At 41.5% G+C, this 26,009-nt stretch overlaps 1 protein-coding gene across 1 annotated transcript; it reads left to right on the forward strand.

The window, feature by feature from the left end:
• Positions 1–1,566: 1,566 nt before the first annotated feature.
• On the forward strand, positions 1,567–22,729 carry LOC135481968 (major facilitator superfamily domain-containing protein 6-like). Its single transcript, XM_064761764.1, has 8 exons — positions 1,567–1,703; positions 5,939–7,732; positions 14,387–14,494; positions 16,093–16,254; positions 16,516–16,749; positions 19,186–19,266; positions 19,603–19,670; positions 20,015–22,729. Exons 2-8 carry the CDS (start codon positions 6,022–6,024, stop codon positions 20,102–20,104), a joined length of 2,454 nt encoding a protein of 817 aa, XP_064617834.1. The 5' UTR covers positions 1,567–1,703; positions 5,939–6,021; the 3' UTR covers positions 20,105–22,729.
• The last annotated feature ends 3,280 nt before the right edge of the window (positions 22,730–26,009 follow it).

A 26,009-nucleotide genomic window follows, 5' to 3' on the forward strand; every position in this document is an offset into this window, starting at 1 on the left:
GTTAGAAAGTACTGTTAAAACAGTGTATTCCACAGATTCTTTTGGTGAAAGTTCACAGCTGCCACTATAACACCAGCGTACAGATGGTGGCACATGTAACGAGTGCTGTCTGTGTAAACACCAGCGTACAGATGGTGGCACATGTGACGTCTGCTGTCTGTGTAAACACCAGCGTACAGATGGTGGCACATGTAACCGGAGTATATATTGTACGTGTGCTGTCTGTGTAAACACCAGCGTACACATGTAACCGGAGAAGATAATGTGCGTCTTTTGTCATTGTAAACACCAGCGTACATATGGTGGCACATGTAACCGGAGTATATAGTGTACGTCTGCTGTCTGTAAACACCAGCGTACAGATGGTGGCACATGTAACCGGAGTACATAGTGTACTTGTGCTGTCTGTGTAAACACCAGCGTACACATGTAACCGGAGAATATAATGTGCGTCTGCCGTCACTGTAAACACCAGCGTACAAATGGTGGCACATGTAACCAGGGTATATAGTGTACATTTAATGTCTGTGTAAACACCAGCGTGCAGATGGTGGCACATGTGACCAGAGTATATAGTGTACGTGTGCTGTCTGTGTAAACATCAGCGTGCAGATGGTGGCTATAGTGTACGTGTGCTGTCTGCGTAAACACCAGCGTACACATGTAACCGGAGAATAATGTGCGTCTGCTGTCACTGTAAACACCAGCGTACAGATGGTGGCACATGTAACCAGAGTATATAGTGTACATTTAATTTCTGTGTAAACACCAGCGTGCAAATAACTAGAGAGTGTAGTGTACGTCTACTGTCTGCGTGCAAAATAACTAGAGAGTATAGTGTACGTCTACTGTCTGTGTAAACACCAGCGTACAGATGGTGGCACATGTAACCAGAGTATAAAGTGTGCGTTTACTGTCTGTGTAAACACCAGCGTGCAGATGGTGGGACATGTAACCGGAGTATCTAATGTACGTATGCTGCCTGTGTAAACACCAGCGTAAAAATGTTGGCACATGTAACCAGAGTATATAGTGTACGTTTACTGTCTGTGTAAACACCAGCGTGCAGATGGTGGGACATGTAACCGGAGTATCTAATGTACGTATGCTGCCTGTGTAAACACCAGCGTAAAAATGTTGGCACACGTAACCAGAGTATATAGTGTAGGTTTACTGTCTGTGTAAACTCCAGCGTACAGACGGTCGCACATCTAACTGGAGTATATAGTGTACGTTTGCTGTCTCTGTAAACTCCAGCGTACAGATGGTGGCACACGTAACCAGAGTGCACAGAGTACGTTTTGGAGTCAGATGACGTCGTAATGGTTCTCAGTGTGGGCTTTAATCGTTTTATTAGCAGAGATCCATCTGCCGTTCACATCGTCGTCATGTCGTGGCTTGTGTTAGCTAGCCCCCAATGCTGGCTAGCAAAGGTCCGTATCGACAGCTTGGCACTGGTACAAAGATAGAATCGATAGCTGGAGCGTTTATTGGTCGCCAGTGTAACCCTCTCTCCAAGTCCAGGTACCTTCTGTAGCACAACGACTTTCTCCAAGCATCGATTGAGTTTCATGCCGATTCTCTCTCTCTCTCTGTCTGTCTCTCTCTATCCTGGCTTATGTCGAGCCCTTCGTGTACCATTTAGTGAGACCATCCAGTTATTCACCAACACCAGAAGTCACTGCCTTGAGTACTCTGCGCTGGTAAGTATGGAAACGCTTTGTATGGATCTGAACTCTTGTAGTACCTAACTGCTCATCATAGATTCCTTCAGCGCTGTCTTGTTGCGAATAACTGTGTAAGTTCCTACGACAAAGGCTTTTACTTCAGTTAAAAAACTACAGTTTAGACTATTCGGAATATTTGACAAATTTGAACACGTTGTTTGTCAGCTGAAATGACGAAATTTGTATAAAATATTTGGTAAATTATACCCACCACAACAAAGATTACGCGCTGGAATTGCATTGTAACATTTGCCTTCGATATTATCATGATCAGGTTTGGGCCATTGTCGTACATATTTAACACTGACGTTAGATTTCACAGGTTTTTATGTCTAAGAAAAATAACAAACCTACAGGGTAACATTTAATACTTGACCTGCTATCGCAGTGATCTTGTTCGTAGCCAGAAAATGTCGTCCAAAGAAAATCGTTTTGCTGGCTTAATTTATTCATGGGATAAATCCCGGAACCCCTATTTGCAGAATTCACGTAGTCTGTATTATTTCTTTGATATTTATTCATAAGAGAAAGCAACATATAACTGCAGCATACTAGCATTTGTCAATTGTGTGTAAATAAGGTCTGGTCAGGTATAAGTCACATTGATATCTACTCAGATCGCAGACTGATGCAGGCTTACAAATTAACCAGTTAAGAAGTAAATCCTTCAGTATTTCTCGGCTCCGTGTTGATGGCGCCTGGGCCAGAGGGTCGATACTGGTAAAGACATGCGAGGCGCTCACGGAGTGGGCCGTAGTCTAAATCCGCCGAGGAGAAAATTCTCCTTATGTTTTCTATCGTAATGATAGTCTAAAATTTCAATCCCTTTGCTGTTTTCGAATCAAATGAATTCATCTGAATTCCTGATGTTCCTTTCTCGGACACTCGGAGCGCATAAAAAGCTGAAACGGACAGTATCCGTTTGATCCTCTGCTCTGCTCTATTTTGGATCTCTAATCGATACTAGCCAAGATGAGAGGCAACCCTTCACTGGTTTGTGTATAGGTCTAACATCGGAATAGCTATGGTCCGTGTTGCAGCCTGACGGTTTTCAACGTCCGTCCAGTTATATAGACGCTGTACTCATCAATACATCCTATCGATTCCCAGTATCCGCTACTCAAATACTGTGGAGCCATTCACATTTCACATGCCTGGTAACTCGCCTGGTTATCACCCAGATAAGTCGCTAAATGATTCCCGCAATTTCTATCCACCAACCCTGGTCTCTTCCAGTGCAGCTCTGCCGTAAGAACTGTAATCATCTGTCATTATTAATCAGTCATTGCTAATCAAGTCTTGACTGATAAAAAGAGACGATTTCTCCAGCTTATTACGTCTTTGAATGAACGTGTTGAATGGGATGGTGGCATTATGGCCAGAAGGGTACCTAGTGTTTCTATCATTTTGCGAGCTATTTATCAACTGAATATTGATCCCAAAAAGTATGGGATATTCTATAAAACTAAGCCATATAAAATTCAAAATCTTTCACCAGGTGAACAATACAACCGAGACATACGATGAAAGAATACAGTGTTCCTTGATGGTTAGTTTGTTACGAGAGGTGGAAAATAATCCCCACACTCCAATACCAAATTTACCATCCAGGTTCAATGTCGCCAAGACCGAGCCAGTACTCAGTTCGAATAAGTTCCTAAAATATTGTCAGTGGCTGTTGGTGTTAACGTACACGCGTATACGACAGATTCTAAATTTAGGTGAACTGTCTGGACTTAGTGCTAGCCCTGGTGGAGGTATAAGGCTACGCTGTAGGAGGCACGCAGTAACAATACGGGGACTGTGTGCTCTAGCAATGACATACCGACACCCTTGACCAAAGAAAATAGCACCACGCGTGTACTTCTAGGGGATCTTTTTAACATTTGTTGTATTTTATATAAGTGGGTGGGGATCCTTTAACATTTGTGCCACTGGATACGACTCAGCGGGGATTCAATTAACGCTTGACGTATTGGATGTGACAGGGTGGGGAATCCTTTAACATTTGTACCATTGGATACGGCTCAGCGGGGATGCAATTAACTCTTGACGTGTTTGAAATGACTCAGTGGGGATTGCTGTAACATTTGTCTCATTGGATACAACTCGGTGGGGATTCCATTAACATTTATCACATTGGAAACAACTGAGTGGGGATTCCTTTAACGCTTGACGACTTGGATACGACTGAGTGGGTATTACTTAATGCTTGGTGAGTTGGATACGGCTCAGTGGTGATTACCTCAAAGCTTGGCGAATTGGATACGGTTCAGTGGGATTCCTTTAACGCTTGACGACTTCGATATAGCTGAGTTGGTATTATTTAATGCTTGGGGAATTGGATAGAGCTCATTGAGTATTCCTTTAATTAGATGTGATTATGTGTGTGGGTCCTTTAACATTTGACACATTGGGCTCGACTGAGTGGAGAACGTTTAACGCTGGACGCATTGGGCTCGACTGAGTGGAGAACGTTTAACGCTTGACGCATTGGGCTCAACTGAGTGGAGAACTTTTAACACTTGGCGCATAGGGCTCAACTGAGTGGAGAACTTTTAACACTTGACGCATTGGGCTTGACTGAGTGGAGAACGTTTAACTCTTGACGCATTGGGCTCGACTGAGTGGAGAACGTTTGACACTTGACGCATTGAATTCCACTGGGTGGGTGACCTTTAACTATATCGGTTCTATATGGGTAAAGTGTTGGAGGCTCTATATGCATAAAGTATTGGAGGTTCTATTTGAGTAAAGCGCAGAAGGTTATATATATATATAGAGTGTTGGAGGTTCTGTATGAGTAAAGTGTTGGAGGAACTATATGAGTAAAGTGTTAGAGGTTCTATATGTGTAAAACGTTGCAGACTGTATATGTATAAAGTGTTGGAGGCTCTATATGAGTAAAATGTTTAAGGTTCTATGTCAGTAAAGTGTTGGACTTTCTGCATGAGTGTTGGAGGCTCTATGTGGGTAAACGGTTAGACTGTATATGAGTGTTTGAGGCTCTATATGAGTGTCTGAGGCTCTATATGGGTAAACAGTTGGAGGCTCTATATGAGTGTTTGAGGCTCTATATGGGTAAACAGTTGGGCTCTATATGAGTGTTGGAGGTTCTGTATGAATAAAGTGTTAGGGGTTCTTTATGGGTAAACAGTTGGACTCTATATGAGTGTTGGGGTTCTGTATGACTAAAGTGTTAGAGGCTCTTTATGGGTAAACAGTTGGAGGCTCTATATCAGTGTTGGCGGCTCTATATGAGTGTTGGAGGCTCTATATGGGTAAACAGTTCGGCTCTATATGAGTGTTGGACTCTCTATATGAGTGTTGGAGGCTCTATATGTGTGTGAGAGGCTCTATATGTGTGTGGGAGGCTCTATATTAGTGTTGGGCTCTCTCTATATGAGTGTTGGAGGCTCTATATGAGTGTTGAAGGCTCTATATGAGTGTTGGAGGCTCTAGATGAGTGTTGAACTCTCTATTTGAGTGTTGGAGGCTATATATTAGTGTTAGGCTCTCTATATGAGTGTTGGAGGCTCTGTATGCGTGTGGGAGGCTCTGTATAAGTGTTGGAGGCTCTATATGAGTGCTGGACTCTCTATATGAGTGTGGGAGGCTCTGTTTGAGGGTTAGAGGCTCTGTATGAGTGTTGGACTCTATATATGGGTAAACAGTTGGAGGCTCTATATGAGTGTTGGACTCTATATGAGTGTTGGACTCTATATGAGTGTTGGAGGCTATGTATTAGTGTTGGACTCTCTATATGAGTGTTGAAGGATCTATATGGTTGTTGGAGGCTCTATATAAGTGTTGGAGGCTCTATATAAGTTTTGGAGGCTCTATATGGGTAAACAGTTGGACTCTCTACATGAGTGTTGGAGGCTTACTTACGTTATGCTCATTATTTGCTCATTCCTACTTGATTTCATAAGTGTCTGGTAAAAGAGATGTGTTTTGAGAATATTTTCAGGTTTCAAGACTAAAGTGTGAGAATTCATTGTCAGAGTATCAGAAACGTTGCTTGCATTTGATTCTAAATCAACAGACTTGTTTTGCAGCTTATTAATGGGTTTTCATCTGTAAACAATCCTTACTGTGATATAATATCGAGATTATCTTTGAAATTCAGTGTCGGGGCCGTTCAGTTAAGAAATGACTGCGTTTGAAAAGATGTAATGGTAATAACATTGTTTTAACACTTTGTTTTACAGTCTTGATTTGAGACCTGCTGGATGGTGTGATTCACTGAGTGTCAGATAGTGCGGAGAGTGTCGTGACTGCGTCAAGACCAAGTATGGCGGTTGAATTTGATTCAGAAATTGGTGATGCCAGATCGCGCAAGTCACCGATCGAGAATGACAGAATGCAGTTTAGGGAAAACATGCGTGACTTTAACAGCGCAAACCCTGTCACAGGAAAACGAAGAGACTTCATCGACTCTATGCTAACCTATGTTAACAAAGACCTCTTGATTTCTAAGATTTTTTACTTCTTCTTTTTTGCTGCTTTTGGTTCACTTTTCCCGCTGATGGCCGTGTACTTTAAACAATTAGGGATGAATCCAACACAGGGAGGGGTCCTAATAGGATTTCGACCTTTCGTCGAGTTTTGCAGTGCACCGTTTTGGGGAGGTGTGGCAGACAAATGGAAGAAAGGAAAACAGCTGCTTCTCTTTTCTTTGTTTTGTTGGGTGGTATTTACGCTCTCCATCGCCTTTGTTAAACCACCAGCCAGATACTGTCTCCATGATAATTCCACACATATTGTCTTGCAAGATGTCCAATCCCGCCGTCGACGAGACACAGGAAGTGCGTTTGATTATCTCCCTTCCACGTTCAGTCACCAACTTAACCCATTTGCAGGCCTCTCTCATCTTGAAAACGACATAAATAATTTAAGCGTATTTAATGGCGACACCGAGGTGTTTGATGATTATGATCCTCTGAGATACGGTTATTCCGATATCAAATATAGACCAAAACGAAAAGCGGTTGGTCAGTCACCATTACATCTCCGACCAGAAGAAATTGCAAATAAAGACGAGCACGAAGTTCGTGGACTGGTCAGCCCACTGTTTACAACAATTGTCTATAAGGAAAAGGAAGTGCACTCGGCGTTTTTAGCCTTGCTAATTTTAGTCATCATCGGGGAGTTCTTTAGTGCTCCGGCCATTACCTTGGCGGATACAGTGACCTTGACTTACTTAGGAGATGACACGGATAACTATGGTCGTCAACGGATGTTCGGTTCAATGGGATGGGGACTGGCTATGTTCTTTGTCGGTCTGGCTCTAGATCACTCGGATTCTTTTCCTGATCACCCCTGCGGGATGCAAGATCGGGGAGAAAAAAACTACATCATCTGTTTCGCAATATTTTCTGTGCTCATGAGTTTGGCATTTATTACAGCAACTCAGTTCAACTTTGGTTATGACGGTCAACCACGAGAGGTACAGCTGTCAATGCTGAAGGATGAGGTGAAAGACAAAATCATTTCCAAAATAACAAGGAAAACGCGTGTTGATCGGCAGAGGCTGGTCGACGAGAGTAGTGATGAAGAGTTCCCACCGAAACAAACAAGTGACAACTACTCAGGGGAAGGCGCCCCTGTGCATGGCTACAGCGATCTGGACAGGCAAAGTAACAGAGCGGCGCTGGCCGCGACTGGTGCCAGACCGCTTCATATTTCCCTTAACAAACAATCTGACATGGTAAGCGATGCCACAAAGAAATCTAATGACTTGGATTGTGGCGACATTCAGTTTGAGACCGTATTCATGGGAAAATGGCTGGCCGTCGTCAAGATGCTAGCCACACCTAAATACATTTCCGTGTTGTTTGTAGCTTGGTTTATGGGTTTTGGCATCGGAATAATATTTACCTTCCTCTTCTGGCACCTCCAAGACCTGGGCGGCACTCCCACCCTCTTCGGATTGGCCTCCGTTATTAATCACATCTCGGAGCTCTTGGCATTCTTCCTCACCTCAAAGTTCATCTCGTCTTACGGTAGGTTCAGTCTATACTGCTCCGTTCTCATAGAATATGAAAAAAGGATATGCATGGGTTAGTTGTAATAGATACTGGCACAACCACATATACCATATAGAGTGTGAATGTAATGTAACAGTGGCAGGCACATAGACATATATCATATAGAATGTGAATGTATTATAATACTGACTGGCACATCAACATATATCAAACAGAATGTGAATGTATTATAATACTGACTGGCACATCGACATATACCGTATGGGGGCATCCATGACTCAGTTAACGTGCTAACGCAGCGTAAAGACCCAGGAGCCTCTCACCAATGCGGTCGCTGTGAGTTGGTCCTGCTCATGCTGGCTTCCTTTCCGGCCGTGCATGTGTAGGTCTTGCAGCAACCTGCGGATGGTCTTGGGTTTCCCCCGGGCTCTACCCTATTTCCACCCCCACCCCCCATAATGCTGGCCGCCGTCGTATAAGTGAAATATTCTTGAGTACGACGTAAAATACCAATCAATAAATATATGATATATTTATTTATTTATTTATTTGATTGTTGTTTTTTTGGCGTACTCAAGAATATTTCACTTATACGACGGCGGCTAGCATTATGGTGGGTGGAAACCGGGCAGAGCCCGGGGGAAACCCACGACCATCCGCAGGTTGCTGCAAGACCTTCCCACGTACGGCCGGAGAGGAAGCCAGCATGAGCTGGACTTGAACTCACAGCAACCGCATTGGTGAGAGACTCTTGGGTCTTTACGCTGCGCTAGCGCGCTAACCAACTGAGCAATATATCATGTAAGATGTGAATGTAATATTATGGTGACTGGCACATCGACACATATCAAACAGGATATAAATGTAATATAATTCTTACTGGCACATTGATATATATCAGGCACGATATGAATGTAACATAATGGCGACTGGTAGATCAACGTATATCATGTATTTATTTATTTATTTGGTGTTTTACGCTGTACTCAAGAATATTTCACTTACGACGTAGGCCAGCACTATGGCGGGAGGAAACCGGGCAGAGCCCGGGGGGAACCTACGACCATCCGCAGGTAGCTGCCACATCTTCCCACGCACGGCCAGAGAGAGAGCCAGCATGAGCTGGACCTGAACTCACAGCATCCGCATCGGAGAAATGATGTAAATGTAATATTATGGTGAATGGTGATAATACATCAACATGTATCATTCAGCGTATGAATGTTATATAATAGTGACTGACACATCGACATATATTATATAGGATGTGAATGTAATATAATAGTGACAGGCACATCGATATATATTATATAGGATGTGAATGTAATATAATAGTGACTGGCACATCGATATATATTATATAGGATGTGAATGTAATAAATTTGTGACAGGCATATCGACATATATCATATAGGATGTGAATATAATAAATTTTATAATAGTGACTGGCACATCGACATGTATTATATAGGATGTTAATGTAATATAATAGTGACTGGCACATCGACATGTATTATATAGGATGTGAATGTAACATAATAGTCACAGGCACATCGACATATATTATATAGGATGTGAATGTAATATAATAGTGACTGGGACATCAATTTATTATATAGGGTGTGAATGTAATAAAATAGTGACAGGCACACGGACATAAATTATATAGGGTGTAAATGTATTATAATAGTGACAGGCACATCGACATATATCATATAGGATGTGAATGTAATATAATAGTGACAGGCACATCGATATATATTATATAGGATGTCAATGTAATAAATTTGTGACTGGCACATCGACATGTATTATATAGGATGTGAATGTAATATAATAGTGACTGGCACATCGACATGTATTATATAGGATGTGACAGGCACATCGACATAAATTATATCGGATGTGAATGTAATATAATAGTGACTGGCACATCAATTTATTATATAGGGTGTGAATGTAATAAAATAGTGACAGGCACACGGACAAATTATATAGGGTGTGAATGTATTATAATAGTGACTGGCACATCGACATATATCATATAGGATGTGAATGTAATATAATAGTGACAGGCACATCGACATATATCATATAGGATGTGAATGTAATATAATAGTGACTGGCACATCGACATATATTATATAGGGTGTGAATGTAATATAATAGTGACAGGCACATCGACATATATAAAATAGGATATGAATGTAATATAATAGTGACTGGCACATCGACATAAATTATATAGGATGTAAATGTATTATAATAGTGACTGGCACATCGACATATATCATATAGGATGTGAATGTAATAAAATAGTGACAGGCACATCGACATATATTACATAGGATGTGAATGTATTATAATAGTGACTGGCACATCGATATATATCATATAGGATGTGAATATAATATAATAGTGACTGGCACATCGACATATATAATATAGGATGTGAATGTAATATAATAGTGACTGGCACATCGACATATATCATATAGGATGTGAATGTAATATAATAGTGACAGGCACATCGATATATATTATATAGGATGTGAATGTAATATAATAGTGACTGGCACATCGACAAATATTATATAGGATGTGAATGTAATATAATAGTGACAGGCACATCGATATATATTATATAGGATGTGAATGTAATATAATAGTGACAGGCACATCGACATATATTATACAGGATGTGAATGTAATATAATAGTGACTGGCACATCGACATGTATTATATAGGATGTGAATGTATTATAATAGTGACTGGCACATCGACATGTATCATGTATTTATTTATTTGATTGGTGTTTTACGCCGTACTCAAGAATATTTCACTTATACGACGGCGGCCAGCATTATGGTGGGAGGAAACCCGGCAGAGCCCGGTGGAAACCCACGACCATCCGCTGGCTGCTGCCAGACCTTCCCACGTACGGCCAGAGAGGAAGCCAGCATGAGCTGGACTTGAACTCACAGCGACCGCATTGGTGAGAAACTCCAGGGTAATTGTGTTGCGCTAGCACGCTAACCGACTGAGCCACGGAGGCCCCCTGTACCTATAAATAGTGTATGTACATGTTAACACCCTGTGTCTATATACAGTGCATGTACATATTGACACCCGGTACCTATATATAGTGTATGTGCATATTAACACCCTGTAACTATACATAGTGTATACACATGTTAACACCCTGTACTTATATAAAGTGTACGTACATTTCAACACACTGTACCTATATATAGCGTATGTACATGTCAACACCTTGTACCTATATATAGTGTATATACATGTCAACACACTGTACCAATACATAGTGTATGTACATGTCAACACCCTGTACCTATACATGGTGTATGTACATGTCAACACCCTGTAACTATAAATAGTGTATATACATGTACCCACCCGTACCTATATATAATGTATATACACGATAACACCCTGTAACTATATATAGTTTATGTACATGTTAACACCCTCTACCTATACTACTGGAATAAAGTAACTGTGCATCATCTGCAGTTATGCCATGTTCTAATGAATTAAGATAAGAATATGATATTTCGTATTCTGTTTAATCACTGTTTAACTGCTGACAGGATAATCTCGAAATCTTTATGATTTGACACTAGGCATCATGACACGCCCTCGAAGAGATGTGGTGTCAAAAGTCAGTTCACAAACTCAATATCGTGTGTGTCCACCATTGGCGTTGATGCAGCCTTGACAACGACGACGCATAGACGACACTAAGCGAGTGAAGAAAGCTTGGGGAATGTTGTTCCATGTCTGAAGCAACATTTGTCCCAAATCAGCTAACATCAATGGCTGATTCGGGCCCTGACGTAATCGCCGTTCCATTTCATCCCATGCGTGCTCGATAGGGGACAGGTCAGGAGAAACTGCTGGCCAAGGGAGTACCGGAATGTTGTGCTGTCTCAAGAAATCCGTCACAACACGAGCGACATGTGGACGGGCATTATCTTGCTGAAGTGTGATGTTACGTCCATGTCCTTGAATGAACGCTTGCACATGAGGCAGAATGATATCGTCCCTGTATCGCAGGCCTGTCAGATTGCCATTCACAATGACAAGTTGGGTCCGCCCATGAGATGTGATGCCTCCCCATACCATAACGCTGCCGCCACCAAACGCTCGACGTTGAACAACGCACGCGTCATCATACTGTTCACCAGGACGTCTGTACACCCTTGCCCTGCCATCAGAGCCGTCCAGGTGAAATCTCGACTAGTCAGTGAACAGAACACCATCCCAATCTTGTCTCCTGTACCGTACATGTTGTCTGCACCAGACAAGACGTGCCTATCGGTGACGTTGGAGCAAAATCGGACGTATGGCAGGACGTCTGGGCCGGATGTTGCGCTCCCGCAGTCGTTTCCGTACAGTCCTGCAACTGATTGGGCGTAAGCCAGGAATGGTCCGAGCAGTCAAACTGGAACTCTGGAATCGATTCCTTAGATGGGTCAGCCGAATATGGTTGTCTTGCTGACGTGACGTCACACGTGGACGGCCGGACCGGGGCAAATCTCTCGTGTTCCCATTCTGTTGAAAACGTCGCCATAGAGAGGATATCGTGTTTCGATGGACACCAAAATGTCTGGCAACTTCATTCTGGGCCATTCCAATCTCCAGCGTACCCACGGCGCGGAGACGCTGATTTTCTGTAAGCCGTGGCATGTTGCACGCATAGTTTATGTTGAAGTTAACGTGTTTTCCACAACATTTAGAGGCTAAAGAATAATCAACAGTTCTTCAATTTTCGAAATCAGGTGTGTGAACTTCATGTGTCAAACATCTTGCAGAATGTGAGTCATGTCATTATACACGAAGTGCACGTACCACGCGCGATACGTGACATGACATTTCATGAAAAATGCTTGGCTAAATGTTTATTGACGGTTAGGTTTATAACTTTTCAAACATCTTTTGTTTTGTCCCATTTTCTGTGATGCACAGTTACTTTTTTCCATTAGTATATATATGGTGTATGTACATGTCAAGACCCTGCAACTATATATAGTGTATGTACATGTTAACACCCTGTACCTATATATAGTGCATGTACATCTGAACACTCTGTACTTATTTATAGTGTATGTACACGTTAACACCCTGTACCTATACACAGTAAATATACATGTTAACACCCTGTACCTATATATAGTGTATTTACATGTTAGCACCCAGTACCTGTATATAGTGTATGTACATGTCAACACCCTTTACCTATATATAGCGTATGTACATGTTAACACCCTGTACCTATATATAGTGTATGTACATGTCACCACCCTACATCTATAAAAAGTGTATGTACATGTTAACACTCTGTACCTATACCTATGTATATGCACAGGGTGTTAACATGTACATACACTATGTATAGGTACAGTGTGTTGACATGTATATACACTGTTTATAGGTACAGGGTGTTGGCATGTACATACACTATATATAGGTACAGGGTGTTGACATGTACATACACTATATATAGGTAAAGGGTGTTAACATGTACATGCACTATATATAGTTACAGGGTGTTGACATGTACATACACTATAGTTACAGGGTGTTTACATGTATATACACTATATACAGGTACGGTTGGGTATATGTATATGCACTATTTATATGTATATGCAGAGGGTGTTAACATGTACATACACTATCTATGGGTACAGTGTGTTGACATGTATATACACTGTTTATAGGTACAGGTTGTTGGCATGTATATACACTATATATAGGTACAAGGTGTTGACATGTACATACGCTATATATAGGTACAGTGTGTTGAAATGTACGTACACTTTATATAAGTACAGGGTGTTAACATGTGTATACACTATGTATAGTTACAGGGTGTTAATATGCACATACACTATATATAGGTACCGGGTGTCAATATGTACATGCACTGTATATAGACACAGGGTGTTAACATGTACATACACTATTTATAGGTACAGGGGGCCTCCGTGGCTCAGTCGGTTAGCGTGCTAGCGCAACACAATTACCCTGGAGTTTCTCACCAATGCGGTCGCTGTGAGTTCAAGTCCAGCTCATGCTGGCTTCCTCTCTGGCCGTACGTGGGAAGGTCTGGCAGCAGCCAGCGGATGGTCGTGGGTTTCCACCGGGCTCTGCCGGGTTTCCTCCCACCATAATGCTGGCCGCCGTCGTATAAGTGAAATATTCTTGAGTACGGCGTAAAACACCAATTAAATAAATAAAATAAATTTATAGGTACAGGGTGTTAACGTGTACATACACTATATATAGTTGCAGGGTGTTGACATGTATATACACCATATATATGTACAGGGTGTTAACATGTGCATACATTGTATATATGTATAGGGTGTTTATATGTATATACACTGCATATAGGTACAGGGTGTTGACATGTATATACACTATGTATAGTTACAGGGTGTTGACATGTATAAACACTGTGTATAGTTACAGGTTGTTTACATGTAAATACACCATATTTAGGTGCGGGTGTTTACATTGATATATATGGGTGTTATTCTCCAATTCATCCGTTCATATGGCACAAATGCCAAACTATCTATAACATGATACATAATTAAAATGTTGACAAAAATCATGCAATGTTTTTTTTTTTGTTACAGGCCACATAAAAGTGCTTTACGCAGGTCTTCTGGGCAATGTATGTCGCTTTCTGTATATTTCCTGGTTAAAGAATCCCTTCTGGGTTCTGCCGTTTGAGTTCGTGCAGGGTAAGACTGTCCGTTATTCTCAATGACCTGTTCTTCTCACTGGCCAGCTGTTCTCACTGACCTGTTATCCTTACTGTTCAGCTGTTTTCACTGGCCGGCTGTTTTCACTGTTCAGCTGTTTTCACTGGCCAGCTGTTTTCACTGGCCAGCTGTTCTTAATGTCCAGTTGTTCTAGTGTTAATTGAAAATATTGAAACACGAAAGTATTATTGGTGTAATAAAATATAAATATTTCGGTTTGCGAAGTATTCATCCATTATGTTGAATAATCCGTTATAACCAATATGATCACAAATTCCTGAGAGAGATGTTGAGAGAATAGCATCAAAGAGTTTCTATATGTTGTATTTTAACAAGCTTGACAACTCTGTTAGAATGTGCATCGAAGCTTTGCAAAGAAAGAAATTAAAAGTTGCTATTAGTGCAGGCGATGAGTACAAAACTGTGCACTTTCCATGAAAACATGAAACTTTTTGACCTTCGGGAGACTTTCAGATGTAGAGCTATCACAAATATGGTTTCTGTCAAACACGGCGGCCATTTTCTTTCCGACCTTTGCTGACAAAGAACTGAGATAAAGATGAAAATCAGTAGTAATGTTATGCCTGTACAAATACTACTGTATGTATAGTATAAGAAAAAAATATTTATTTTTAGGGTTAGGGTTAGGGTTAGGGTTTTTAGGGTTGGTGTCTTTAGGGTTATGATTTGGGTCAGGGCTTGGGTTATTGTTTTTAGGGTTAGGGTCTGGGTTTGGGTTAGGGTTTTTAGGGTTAGGGTTTGGGTTTTTAGGGTTAGGGTTTGGGTTAGGGCTAGGGTTAGTTGTGATAAATTCAGGGACAAAATATTATTGCTTTAAAGATTTAATTTCAAACCTTATACAATCAGATATCTTTTTGTTCCCATAGACTTTCCGCATCCCTAAGGAATTGACTGATATTTATTATTTACAAACTGCTTACCAAATGCTAAAATGAAGCAAAGTGTAAAAGAAAAGACATCAAAAAATGTAAAGTCGCTTCAGAAGAGGGGTCCATATAGACCTAAACGGTTCATAGCTATTTTTATCACGTTCTTTGTAACTATATAAATCGCTTTTTAATCGAGAGTTCTTACGAGGCCATGGGATACGCCATTATAGAGAAACCGTATACACGATGTAGCCCTTATCATTACGACCGAAGCATTGTGGGATCCTTTTTGAGACTTTGGGGAAGATCGCCCGACATATTCTACTACCACTTTCTCGTTGAAAATGGCTTTACAGTATATTAGAATTGTCTCATAATCAGAGGGAATACGGCTTCTCTAACACTTATTCAACTCTTAAGTTTTTTAAAACTTTAAAGTGACTCTTTATTGATACATATTGTATATACATTTGGTCTCGTGTAGCCTTCAGAAAATTGCTCTTTTGCCTTGACCAGAGAATGTACAATAGATGCATGTGAACATATAATTTTTAAACATCCATGCCCTTTCTTGTTAACTTGTTTGGTAAATCACTCAAGGACTCAGGAACAGATCAAGTCGCATACAAATCATAACTCATAAATAGTGCAAGCCATGGTCACACTATTTACTTCCTGTCTTTGAAGGTTTAACTCACGCTGCCGTGTGGGCCACCTGCTGCTCGTACGTGATCCAGTCTGTACCTACTGGCCTGCGCTCCTCGGCCCAGGGAATTCTTCAAGGTCTGCATCATGGCCTGGGTCGCGGCTGTGGCGCTGTCTTTGGTGGGATTCTAGTTCATTATTACGGTAAGTCCACTGAAAAAACCCAAAACATGCCGTCATTATTCCGCAGGAACGTGTGAATGCCTGGACAAAGCCGAATCAGTTAAAAGTGAAATAAAGTTAATTCCAGTCATTGAAAATTAGACACATTTGGAGAGTAATATAGTTCTTATGTGTCTTTTCTCTGAATGAAATGAGATTTAAATTTTTCTCCACATACTTAACACATGTTCTTATTCTGTTCTATGCAGACCAAATCTAATACGTAAACTCTATATTCAACAGGAAGTGACGTGACATTCAGAGCATACGGGGTAACATGTATATTCGTTCTAATCGGCTTTTTCGGCGTGAATTACGTCATCCACGGTCGGGATCACCTGACCTCTTTCCGAAGTAACGAGCCCCACCAGATTTTGGAAGAAGCTTCACACCTAGCTCCCCACGGCGTACCAGCCAATCCGCTCTCCCGGAATTTGTCCAACCATAAGTTGTCTGATGTCGACACCAGAGAAAAAGGTGAAAAGTTATTTATTTCAGTTATTTAATACCGAGCCTGAATGTCTAAATGATTGACTGATTTAAGTGACCGTGGGGCAGTTCAGATTAAAGGAAAATAAAGCATTAAAATGAAGTTTGTGAAGACAATTAAACACTGTCCTGGACAATATTTGCTTTTTAGGAATTTTTCCAACCAGCTGAAATGGCTTTAAAACGTATAGATTTTACGGTGGTCTGTTCAATGACTTTAAATCCATATTTTCTTTCTTGAAATAATTGGTTTAAAGGTCCATTCCAGGAATGCTTTCATATATCTAAACATTTATGCGGATGGTTAGCTGTCTTTGTGTGCTTAGTGGCAATAACTCGATGTGCCACAGCTTGTACCTATATGGCCAGAAAAAGGCCACAGAAGAATGGGTTGAAAACATTTCTAAATCTAAGTCTAAAAAATAAATCCAGTTATACTTGGACAGTGTATACTTCGACATTCGTTTAACAGCCCTCAACCAATAAAGATGTTCCAGAACAGTAATGGCAAGGCCAATTCCGAAAAACGACGGAAAACACAAACCACCAGACAGGAAAGAAAAGTATATAAAGTACGAAAATAGGACGGAATCATGCAAACAGAAGCAGTCACTACATTTCAGTGATGTTGGAAAGACGCAATGCATGTTCTAAGCAATTGAGTGAAATCAGTATTCAAATCGTGCGCCAGAGGGCCAGGACACTCTGTTCATATTTACTTATTAGAACATTGTACTCATTATAAAACTTAAGAATCTTGAAGTGAAGGCGTTAGATGGAATAACCTTGACACACTAGTTTTTGCAATAATAACTGGTGACGTTGATTGAAATCATGTACATGCGATATGCAGGACCTTATGCATATTCCTATCGAAGTAAGGATAATTTACCGTGTCAAAATTGAAACTATCCCTCTTGTTGTAAAGTCCGTGAGAAAGGAAACAGTTTTTGCCTTTGTAGAAATATATGTCCAGATAAGATGTACCATCTGGAAAGTCTGTAGTTTCCCATCCAACGAAGGTGGGTAAATATTTTTCACAGCCTTTGCTATATATGTATTGTTTAAAGCTAGCAGATAATCAATATACCGTTTAGTGAAAGAGAAAGATCGGGCCTGATGAGTATCACTCCTTAATTGTTTCTGCATATAGTCGTATTCATATGAGAACAGGTATAAATCGGCAAAAAGGGAGGGCACAACTTGTACCCATCGGAACCTATACACTGTTGATATATGGTTTCCCCGAAGTTCACATAGATGTTATTAATGAGAAATTTAAGCAACTCAATGAACATCGAAGCATCCCATGAATGATATCCCTTGTATGTAGTGGAACTGAAAAAGGCTTTGTTGCCTCCGACATTAATATAGCGGCGACCGGTTTTATTAAACACCAGAACAATTAGTGATGAATTTTTATGTATTAAATCCGTGTGAGAAATAAAAGTATCCTCCACAAGAACCTGATGGTAATAAATCTTGCAGACAAATGTAATATTATTAAGGACTTTGTTAGCGGAACGATAGCGTATTTTCTCTGAAGGTCATCAAGTACCTTTCGCATGGTAGGATCCTTCAGAACTTGCCGGGCTGTCACATAAGCATTAAAATTGATATCACATGAGCATTAGTACTGATATGATGGATTACATTCACAATCTTTTTCTTAACTAGCTCAGGCCAAGTGTCCAGGACTGAGGGTTCTACTATTAAGACTATTGTTTGGACAAAGTTTCAAGTAACAAATGCTACTTGAGATTCATAAATCACCTGAAAGAATTGCTACTTATAGCGTAAGCTCCTGCTGTTAAATTCCTGTTCTAGTTTTCTATAACTTCCATGTAATAACTAACACCCAAGATCTTTTCTCAGGTAAAATGGCAACAGAATTTATTTCAGGGCAAGCTGGGCCCGAAGAAAAACAGCAATAAACATACATGGTAAATAGTTGTTATATCATGACCCCTTACAAATCAACAGTATAACTTCACGTGTGGTGGTGGTAACAGGCCAGGTCAGGTAAACACTAGTACAGCATAGTCATAATACCCGATAGTACTCAGCATGCTATAATCTAGGCTAAAGCTACACGTTGTCCATCTACATATGTGTAGTAAATCTATATTATTCTTTATTCCATGTAATTCTCCATATTGAAGATGCTATACAATATGGAGAGACCTCGAGGTGCACACCGTAGAGGTTGAGGTAGATTCGTGGTTAGACTGACTTCTCCCCAATACACGACGGCGGGTGTAAGATGCCTAACACCTCACCTGAAGATTTACACTTTATTTAAGGATTTACAGGTGGAAAATGATTATACATTATACGCTGTGTAAAGTGGTACTATACTCTGCTCCTTGCATTAGTGCTGATTAAGCTACAGAGGCTCGTAAAGGCGAGATTGTTTACTTTCAGGTATGTCTCAGAGCTACGGATCCACAACACCTGACGCATTCCTGGCCCCCAAAAATGCCTCCAGCTCTGGCTTTGCTCAAGGTAAGCTACTCAGTTTGATATATACCCGGAGTTCCAATTTGCACATAATCGCCTGTCCCTGCACAAGATAATCCACATTTTATAGATATATCGTTCTATTTTCCCAAATAAGAAATCAGATTTTGTACATCCACTATTCTTATTTGTCTTTTTAATACGAACGCAGATTTCATAGGCTGACTTTTTTTTTATCTATTCTCCATTCGCGATGGATGTAAATCAAATTGGACAGGTGTCGATATCTTTTACCCGGCTTGAAAATATTGATATATAGGAGTACTTGAATGATGTCAATATTAATAATTGTCTGATGTTCGATACGGTTTTCATTTGCAGACGGCCCAGCTTTTGATCATGCTTTTAATCCCAACAATCCGTTTACCGGCCAGTATCAGAACAATGAGGTAATCCCAATAAAATGTGTAATATTAAAGATCTTTATCTCAGTGCTTGCTTGTGATTCATAAAATTTTATTTTACTTAAGAGACATGCGAACTACATCTTTTACACCACACAGTTCTTATTTTTTTTCATTTGTAAAGTTCCTTTATGAAGGTGAAAGCTAAGTATCGTCTTTATTGAAAAAACAATTACGACAAAAGAGGTTGATGAAATTTTTATGAGGATGGCCAGTGAGCACTAATAGGCTAGTTCTTCATACGGTTGTTAATTAAATTTGACATATATTTACAAATTAATTCCAGTGGATTTGTACACTAAAGGATGGATTTTTTAAAATGTTTGCAGAGAGCCGTGAGGACGCCGCCCCAAGATATGAAAGCAAGTCTTCAGCAGTCAAGTCAAAGAAAGAATCCCCTGTTCGATTTCTCCCCATAGGAAAATGTCTAATGGGTACATCTAACACCAATGTGTCACATTTGCCCTTTGGCGTTTAAAAGGCAAATCCTATAGAGTCTGTTTGATTGGATTACTTTTATTCTTTACGATGTCATCAGTAGAATTGATTTATTGGTAGTGTGCCTGTTCTTCCTCGACAAATGTTGGCGCATGCACATGAGAGAGCAAACATCATCACAGAACCAGAGAGCCCAATCATCATAACAGAACCGGAGAGACCAACTGTAATCAGCATCTCATAGCCCAAAAGCCCAACTGTAATCAGCTTCACAGAACTGGCGAGCCCAATCATCATCTCAGAGCCGGAGAGCCCAACTGTAATCAGCACCTCAGAACCGGAGAGCCCAACTGTAATCAGCATCTCAGACCCCGAGAGCCTATCTGCACTCAGCATCTTAGAGCAGGAGAGCCCAACTGTAATGAGCATCTCAGACCCCGAGAGCCCAACTGTAATCAACATCTCATATCCCGAGAGCCACAATGTAATCAGCATCAAAGAGCCGGAGAGCCCAACTGTAATCATCATCTCAGAACCGGAGAGCTCAACTGTAATTAGCATCTCAGACCCCGAGAGCCAATCTGCACTCAGCATGTCAGAGCCGGAAAGCTCAACTGTAATCAGTATCTCAGGGCCGGAGAGCCCAACTGTAATCAGCACCTCAGAGCCCGAGAGCCACACTGTAATCAGCATCACAGAACCGAAGAGCCCAACTGTAAACAGCTTCACAGAACCGAAGATCCCAACTGTAATCAGCATCTCAGAGCCGGAGAGCCACACTGTAATCAGCATCTCAGAGCCGAGGGCCCAACTGCAATCAGCATCAAAGAATCGAAGAGCCCAACTGTAATCAGCTTCTCAGAGCCGGAGAGCCCAGCTGCAATCAGCATCTCAGAGCCTGAGGGCCCAACTGTAATCAGCATCACAGAACCGGAAAGCCCAACTGTAATCAGCATCACATAGCCCGAGGGCCCAACTGTAATCAGCATCTCAGAACCGGAGAGCCCAACTGTAATCAGCAACTCAGAACCTGAGACCCCAGCTGTAATCAGCATCTCAGAGCACGAGACCTCAACTGTAATCAGCATCTTAGAGCACGAGAGCCCAACTGTAATCAACATCTCAAAGTCCTAGAGCCCAACTGTAATCACCATCACATAGCCCGAGGGCCCAACTGTAATCAGCATCACAGAAATGGAGAGCCCAACTGTAATCAGCATCACATAGCCCGAGGGCCACACTGTAATCAGCATCTCAGAACAGGAGAGCCCAACTGCAATCAGCATCTCAAAGCCATAAAGCCAAACTGTAATCAGTAGCACAGAACCGGAGAGCCTAACTGCAATCATCATCACAGAATCGAAGAGCCCAACTGTAATCAGCATCTCAGAAACGGAGAGCCCAACTGTAATTAGCAGCTCAGAACCGGAGAACCCAACTGTAATCAGCATCTTAGAGCCTGAGGGCTCAACTGTAATCAGCACCACAGAACGGGAGAGCCACACTCTAATCAGTAGCACAGAACCGGAGAGCCTAACTGTAATAAGCATCTCAGAGCCGGAGAGCCCCACTGTAATCAGCATTTTAGAGCCCTAAGGCCCAAATGTAATCAACATCTCAGAACCGGAGAGCCCAACTGTAATCAGCATTTTAGAGCCCTAAGGCCCAAATGTAATCAACATCTCAGAACCGGAGAGCCCAACTGTAATCAGCAGCACAGAACCGGAGAGTCCAACTGTAATCAGCATCACAGAACCGGAGAGCCCAACTGTAATCAGAATCACACCTTGAACCTTACTAGTGGTGGATAAGACACTGTCTGTCATCCACATTCGTGAAGAATTGCAGCTTAATGACAAATATGCGACTCCGCCTCCATACTCCGAATGAGCGTCTCACAATGGTTACGAGCGTTGGAGGGGGCACAACTAAGGAAAACTTTCGTGTTGTCAATAATAACGTGGAGAATTCGAGAACATAATCACCAGCCTCTATCGGACTATGCATAAACAGCCCGCGGTCGTGGAAATTAGTATGGCAGTATTGTTTGACACAGTTAAGAAATATTGTAAGCAATCTTACAAGGCGTGAAATTCTATATACATGTACAAAGAGTTAGAACAGAATGGATTAAGCTCTGTTTGTTTAGGGTATTTGGACTTCTTCAGCAGAATGTGATGTACAATGAATTAGCTAAAAATGTACAGGAATGTGAACGTATTCAGAGCAATGGAGAATGGTGTGTCGTATATGATATGTCAAAGATGTTTTCCTTAAATAAAACCTTAAATAAAATGAAGAAATCAAATCCAGTTTGGATTTAGAAATGTCGAAAACAGCGGAAGTTCACGACGCTCTAGTTTCCTGGTTTTACTTTATAGTTAATACACAGAGATGTACTCACCTACAATAAGAACATTTGGTGACAGAATGCATTGCCATTACCATCGATTTGTTCTTCAGGAATTACATCCAGATATATGATTCGCCTACATTTTTCCTAATATCCTGTATTCTTCATGGCTGCCCAATGACAAAATTAAATGTCTGGTTTCCCGAAGACAAACAAACAAATCAATATGTAACCAGAGATCATACAATATCGGATAGTTTCGATGTTTCTTCAACTTCTAAATAGATGAAGTATTAAAAGAAAGTTAGATAACATACATTTAACTTTATTGTGTGGCGCTCGCACTGTAAATCATTAGAGATTACGTTATGAGTGGTGCATTTACCAATATCTCACAAGCTCTAGAACAGAATATTCGTAGATAGTATGTCGTAGTTATGTATTTGCACAAAGTAGTTATTGAATACATTTCATAGGTAAGACATCTTAAAGTAAAATGTTGCCACAACCAGTGTCTTGCTGACCTTGTTTTCTGTCATTATTCTCTGCCCTAGTTTAAACAACTAAGTCACTCTATTATTATGTGGGGCTGTAATGTCTGTTGCCCTTGGTATTAGACGGCAAGACACACTGAGTACAGGGCAGCCCTGTTCTTGTATACTATGGTTGTGTGTGGGGTAATGTCTGCTGTCTCTGAAATTGAAAGGAAAGTGGGTTTCCCCCATAATGCTTGCTGCCATGGTATAAGTGAAATTTTCTTGAGCACAGCGTAAAATACCAATCAAATAAATAAATAAATCAATCAATCAGTATTGAAGGGAAGGACACACTAAATACAGATCGCCCTGTTCCTGTATAGTATGGTTGTTTGGGTTGTAATGTCTGTTGTCTCTGGTATCCCGGCTTAAGGCAAACTAAGTAGAGGGCGGGCCTGTTCTTGTACAGTATGGTTGTTTGGGGTGTAATGTCTTTTGTCTTAGGTATTAGAGGGGAAGACACACTAAGTACAGGGTGGCCCTGTTCCTGTAGAGTATGCTTATGTGGTGTGTAATTGCTGCTGTCTGAGGAATTAGAGGAAAGGTACACTAACCGCAGGGCGGCCCTGTTCCTATATAGTACAGTTGTGTGGGCTGTAATATCTGGTGTCTCTGGTATTAGAGGGAAAGGCACAGTAAGCTCATGGTGGCCCTGTTGGTATATTATTGGTATGAGGGCATGTAATGTCTTCTTTATCTAATATTAGAGGGAATACACATTAAGCACTATACACTATACACTTTGGAATGTAATAATTGTTGTCTCTGGTATTAGAAGAAAAGACACACTAAGCACTCGGCCCTTTTCCTGTACATTATGGTCATAAAGGGATTTATTGTCTCCTGTATCTAGTATAAGAAGGGAAGACAAACGAAGAACAGATCGGTATAGTATGGCTGTGTGGGGTGTAATGGCTGCTGTCTGAGAAATTAGAGGGAAGATGCAGTACGCACAGGGCGGCCCTGCTCCTATATAGTATGGTTGTGTGGGGTGTAGTGCCTCTTGTCTCTGGTATTAGAGAGGAAGATATGCTTAGCACAGAGCAGATCTGTGGCTGTATTGTACGGCTGTTTGGAGTGTAATATCTGCCGTCTCTGGTACTACAGCGGAAGACACATAGCTATAGGGCGGCTTTGCTCCTGTACACTATAGTTGTGTGGGGTGTAATGTCTGCTGTCTCTGGTATTAACGAGGGAAATACTGCAAGTACACGGCGGCACTACGTCAGGATAATTTCATTAATTTGAGTTTAGTGTTAGGTCTGGTAATAGAGGGGAAGGCACAATAAGCACAGAGCGGCAATGATCCTGTATAGTATGGTTGTTTCGTGTGGAATATCTGTTGTCTGAAACAAGTCTGAAACTAACCAAGCACATTGCAACGCCATTCCTGTATTGTATGGTGGACCTGCTCTGTTCTTAGTGTATCTTGTAATGTATGCCGTCTCTGGTATTAGAGGGGAAGACACACTAAGCGCAGAGCAGGTCTGTTGATTTATATTATGGTGATGTGGTGTGCAATGTCCACTGTATCTGGCACTGGAAAGGAAGACACACTAAGAACATGGATGCCTTGTTCCGGTATACTACGGTTCTGTGGGTTGTACTGTCTGCCCTCTCTGGAGAGGGAATACACACTAGTACAGGGCGGCCCCGTTCCTGTACACAATAGTTGTGTGGGGCGCAATGTCTGCTCTCTCTGGTTTCAGGAAGAAGACACACTAGTACAAGGCGGCTTTGCTCCTGTACACTATGGTTGTGTGGGGTGTAATGTCTGCTGTCTCTGGTATAAGGGAGTGAAACACACCAAGTACAGGACGGCACTATGTCAGTATAATTTGATTATAGAGAGTATAATGTTTGCTGTCTCTGGTATTAGAGAGGGAGGCACCCTAAGTACAGACCGGCCCTGTTTCTGGATAGTATGGTTGTGCAGGGATAAAGGGGGGGGGGGGGGTAATGTCTGTTGTCTTTGGTATTAGAGTGGAAGACAGACTAAGTACAGGGTGGTGTGGTGTGTAATGTCTACTGTACGTGGTATTATAAAGGAAGACACACTAAGAACATGGAGGCCTTGTTCCTATACACTATGGTTCTGTGAGGTGTATTGCCTGCCGTCTCTAGTATCAGGTGGAAAACAGACTTGTACATGGAAGCCTTGTTCCTAAACACTATGGTTCTGTGGGGTGTATTGTCAGCTGTCTTTGGCATCAGGGACGAAAACAAACTTGTATATGGGAGCCTTGTTCCTGCACACTATGAATGTGTCGGGTGCAATGTCTGCTGTCTGTGGTATTGGGGGAAGACACAGTAGAGAAGGGCGGCCTTATTCCTGTACACTTTTGTTGTGTGGGGTGCAATTTCTCCGGTCTCTGTATCGTTGTTGAAGACGCAGAAGTAGAGGGCAACCTTTTTACTGTACACTATGGCTCTGTGGGTTGTAATGTCTGCTGTCTCTGGTATTAGCGAGGGAAAACACTAAGTACAGGGCGTCTTTGTTCCTAAACACTGTGGTTGTGTGGGGTGCAATGTCTGCTGTCTCTTGTATCGGGGTATCTAGTAAAGGACGGCGTGTGTGTGTGTGTGTGTGTGTGTGTGTGTTTGGGGGGGGGGGGTAATGTCTGTTGTCTCTGGTATTAGAGTGAAGACACAATAAGCACAGAGAAGCCCTGTTCCTGTGTTGTATGGTGATGACGTGTGCAATGCCTGCTGTATTAGAGGCGAAGGCGTACGAAGTACAGGGCCGCCCCTTTTCTTGTGTAGCATGGTTGTTTGGAGTATTATATCTGCTGGCTCTTGTATCAGAGGGAAAGACGCTCTAAATACAGGGCGGCCCCATCCCTGTATAGTATGGTTGTTTGGGAGGTAATGTCTGCTGTCTGTGGTATTAGAGGGGATGACACACAATGTACAGGTCGACCTTGTTTCTGTATAGTATGGTTGTAAAGGGGTGTAATTTCTGCTAAGAGTAAGGCGGCCCTGTTCCTGTATAGTATG

Source organism: Liolophura sinensis, chromosome 1 (genome assembly GCF_032854445.1).
Source record: "Liolophura sinensis isolate JHLJ2023 chromosome 1, CUHK_Ljap_v2, whole genome shotgun sequence".
Lineage (NCBI taxonomy): Eukaryota > Metazoa > Mollusca > Polyplacophora > Chitonida > Chitonidae > Liolophura > Liolophura sinensis.

Bases quoted from the DNA above. Each gene is read 5' to 3' on its own strand.
- LOC135481968 (XM_064761764.1), top strand. From the start codon at position 6,022: ATGGCGGTTGAATTTGATTCAGAAATTGGTGATGCCAGATCGCGCAAG. The intron at 14,495-16,092 runs GTAAGACTGTCC...CTGTCTTTGAAG, and splicing joins GCCGTTTGAGTTCGTGCAGG to GTTTAACTCACGCTGCCGTG. The intron at 16,255-16,515 runs GTAAGTCCACTG...TATATTCAACAG, and splicing joins GATTCTAGTTCATTATTACG to GAAGTGACGTGACATTCAGA.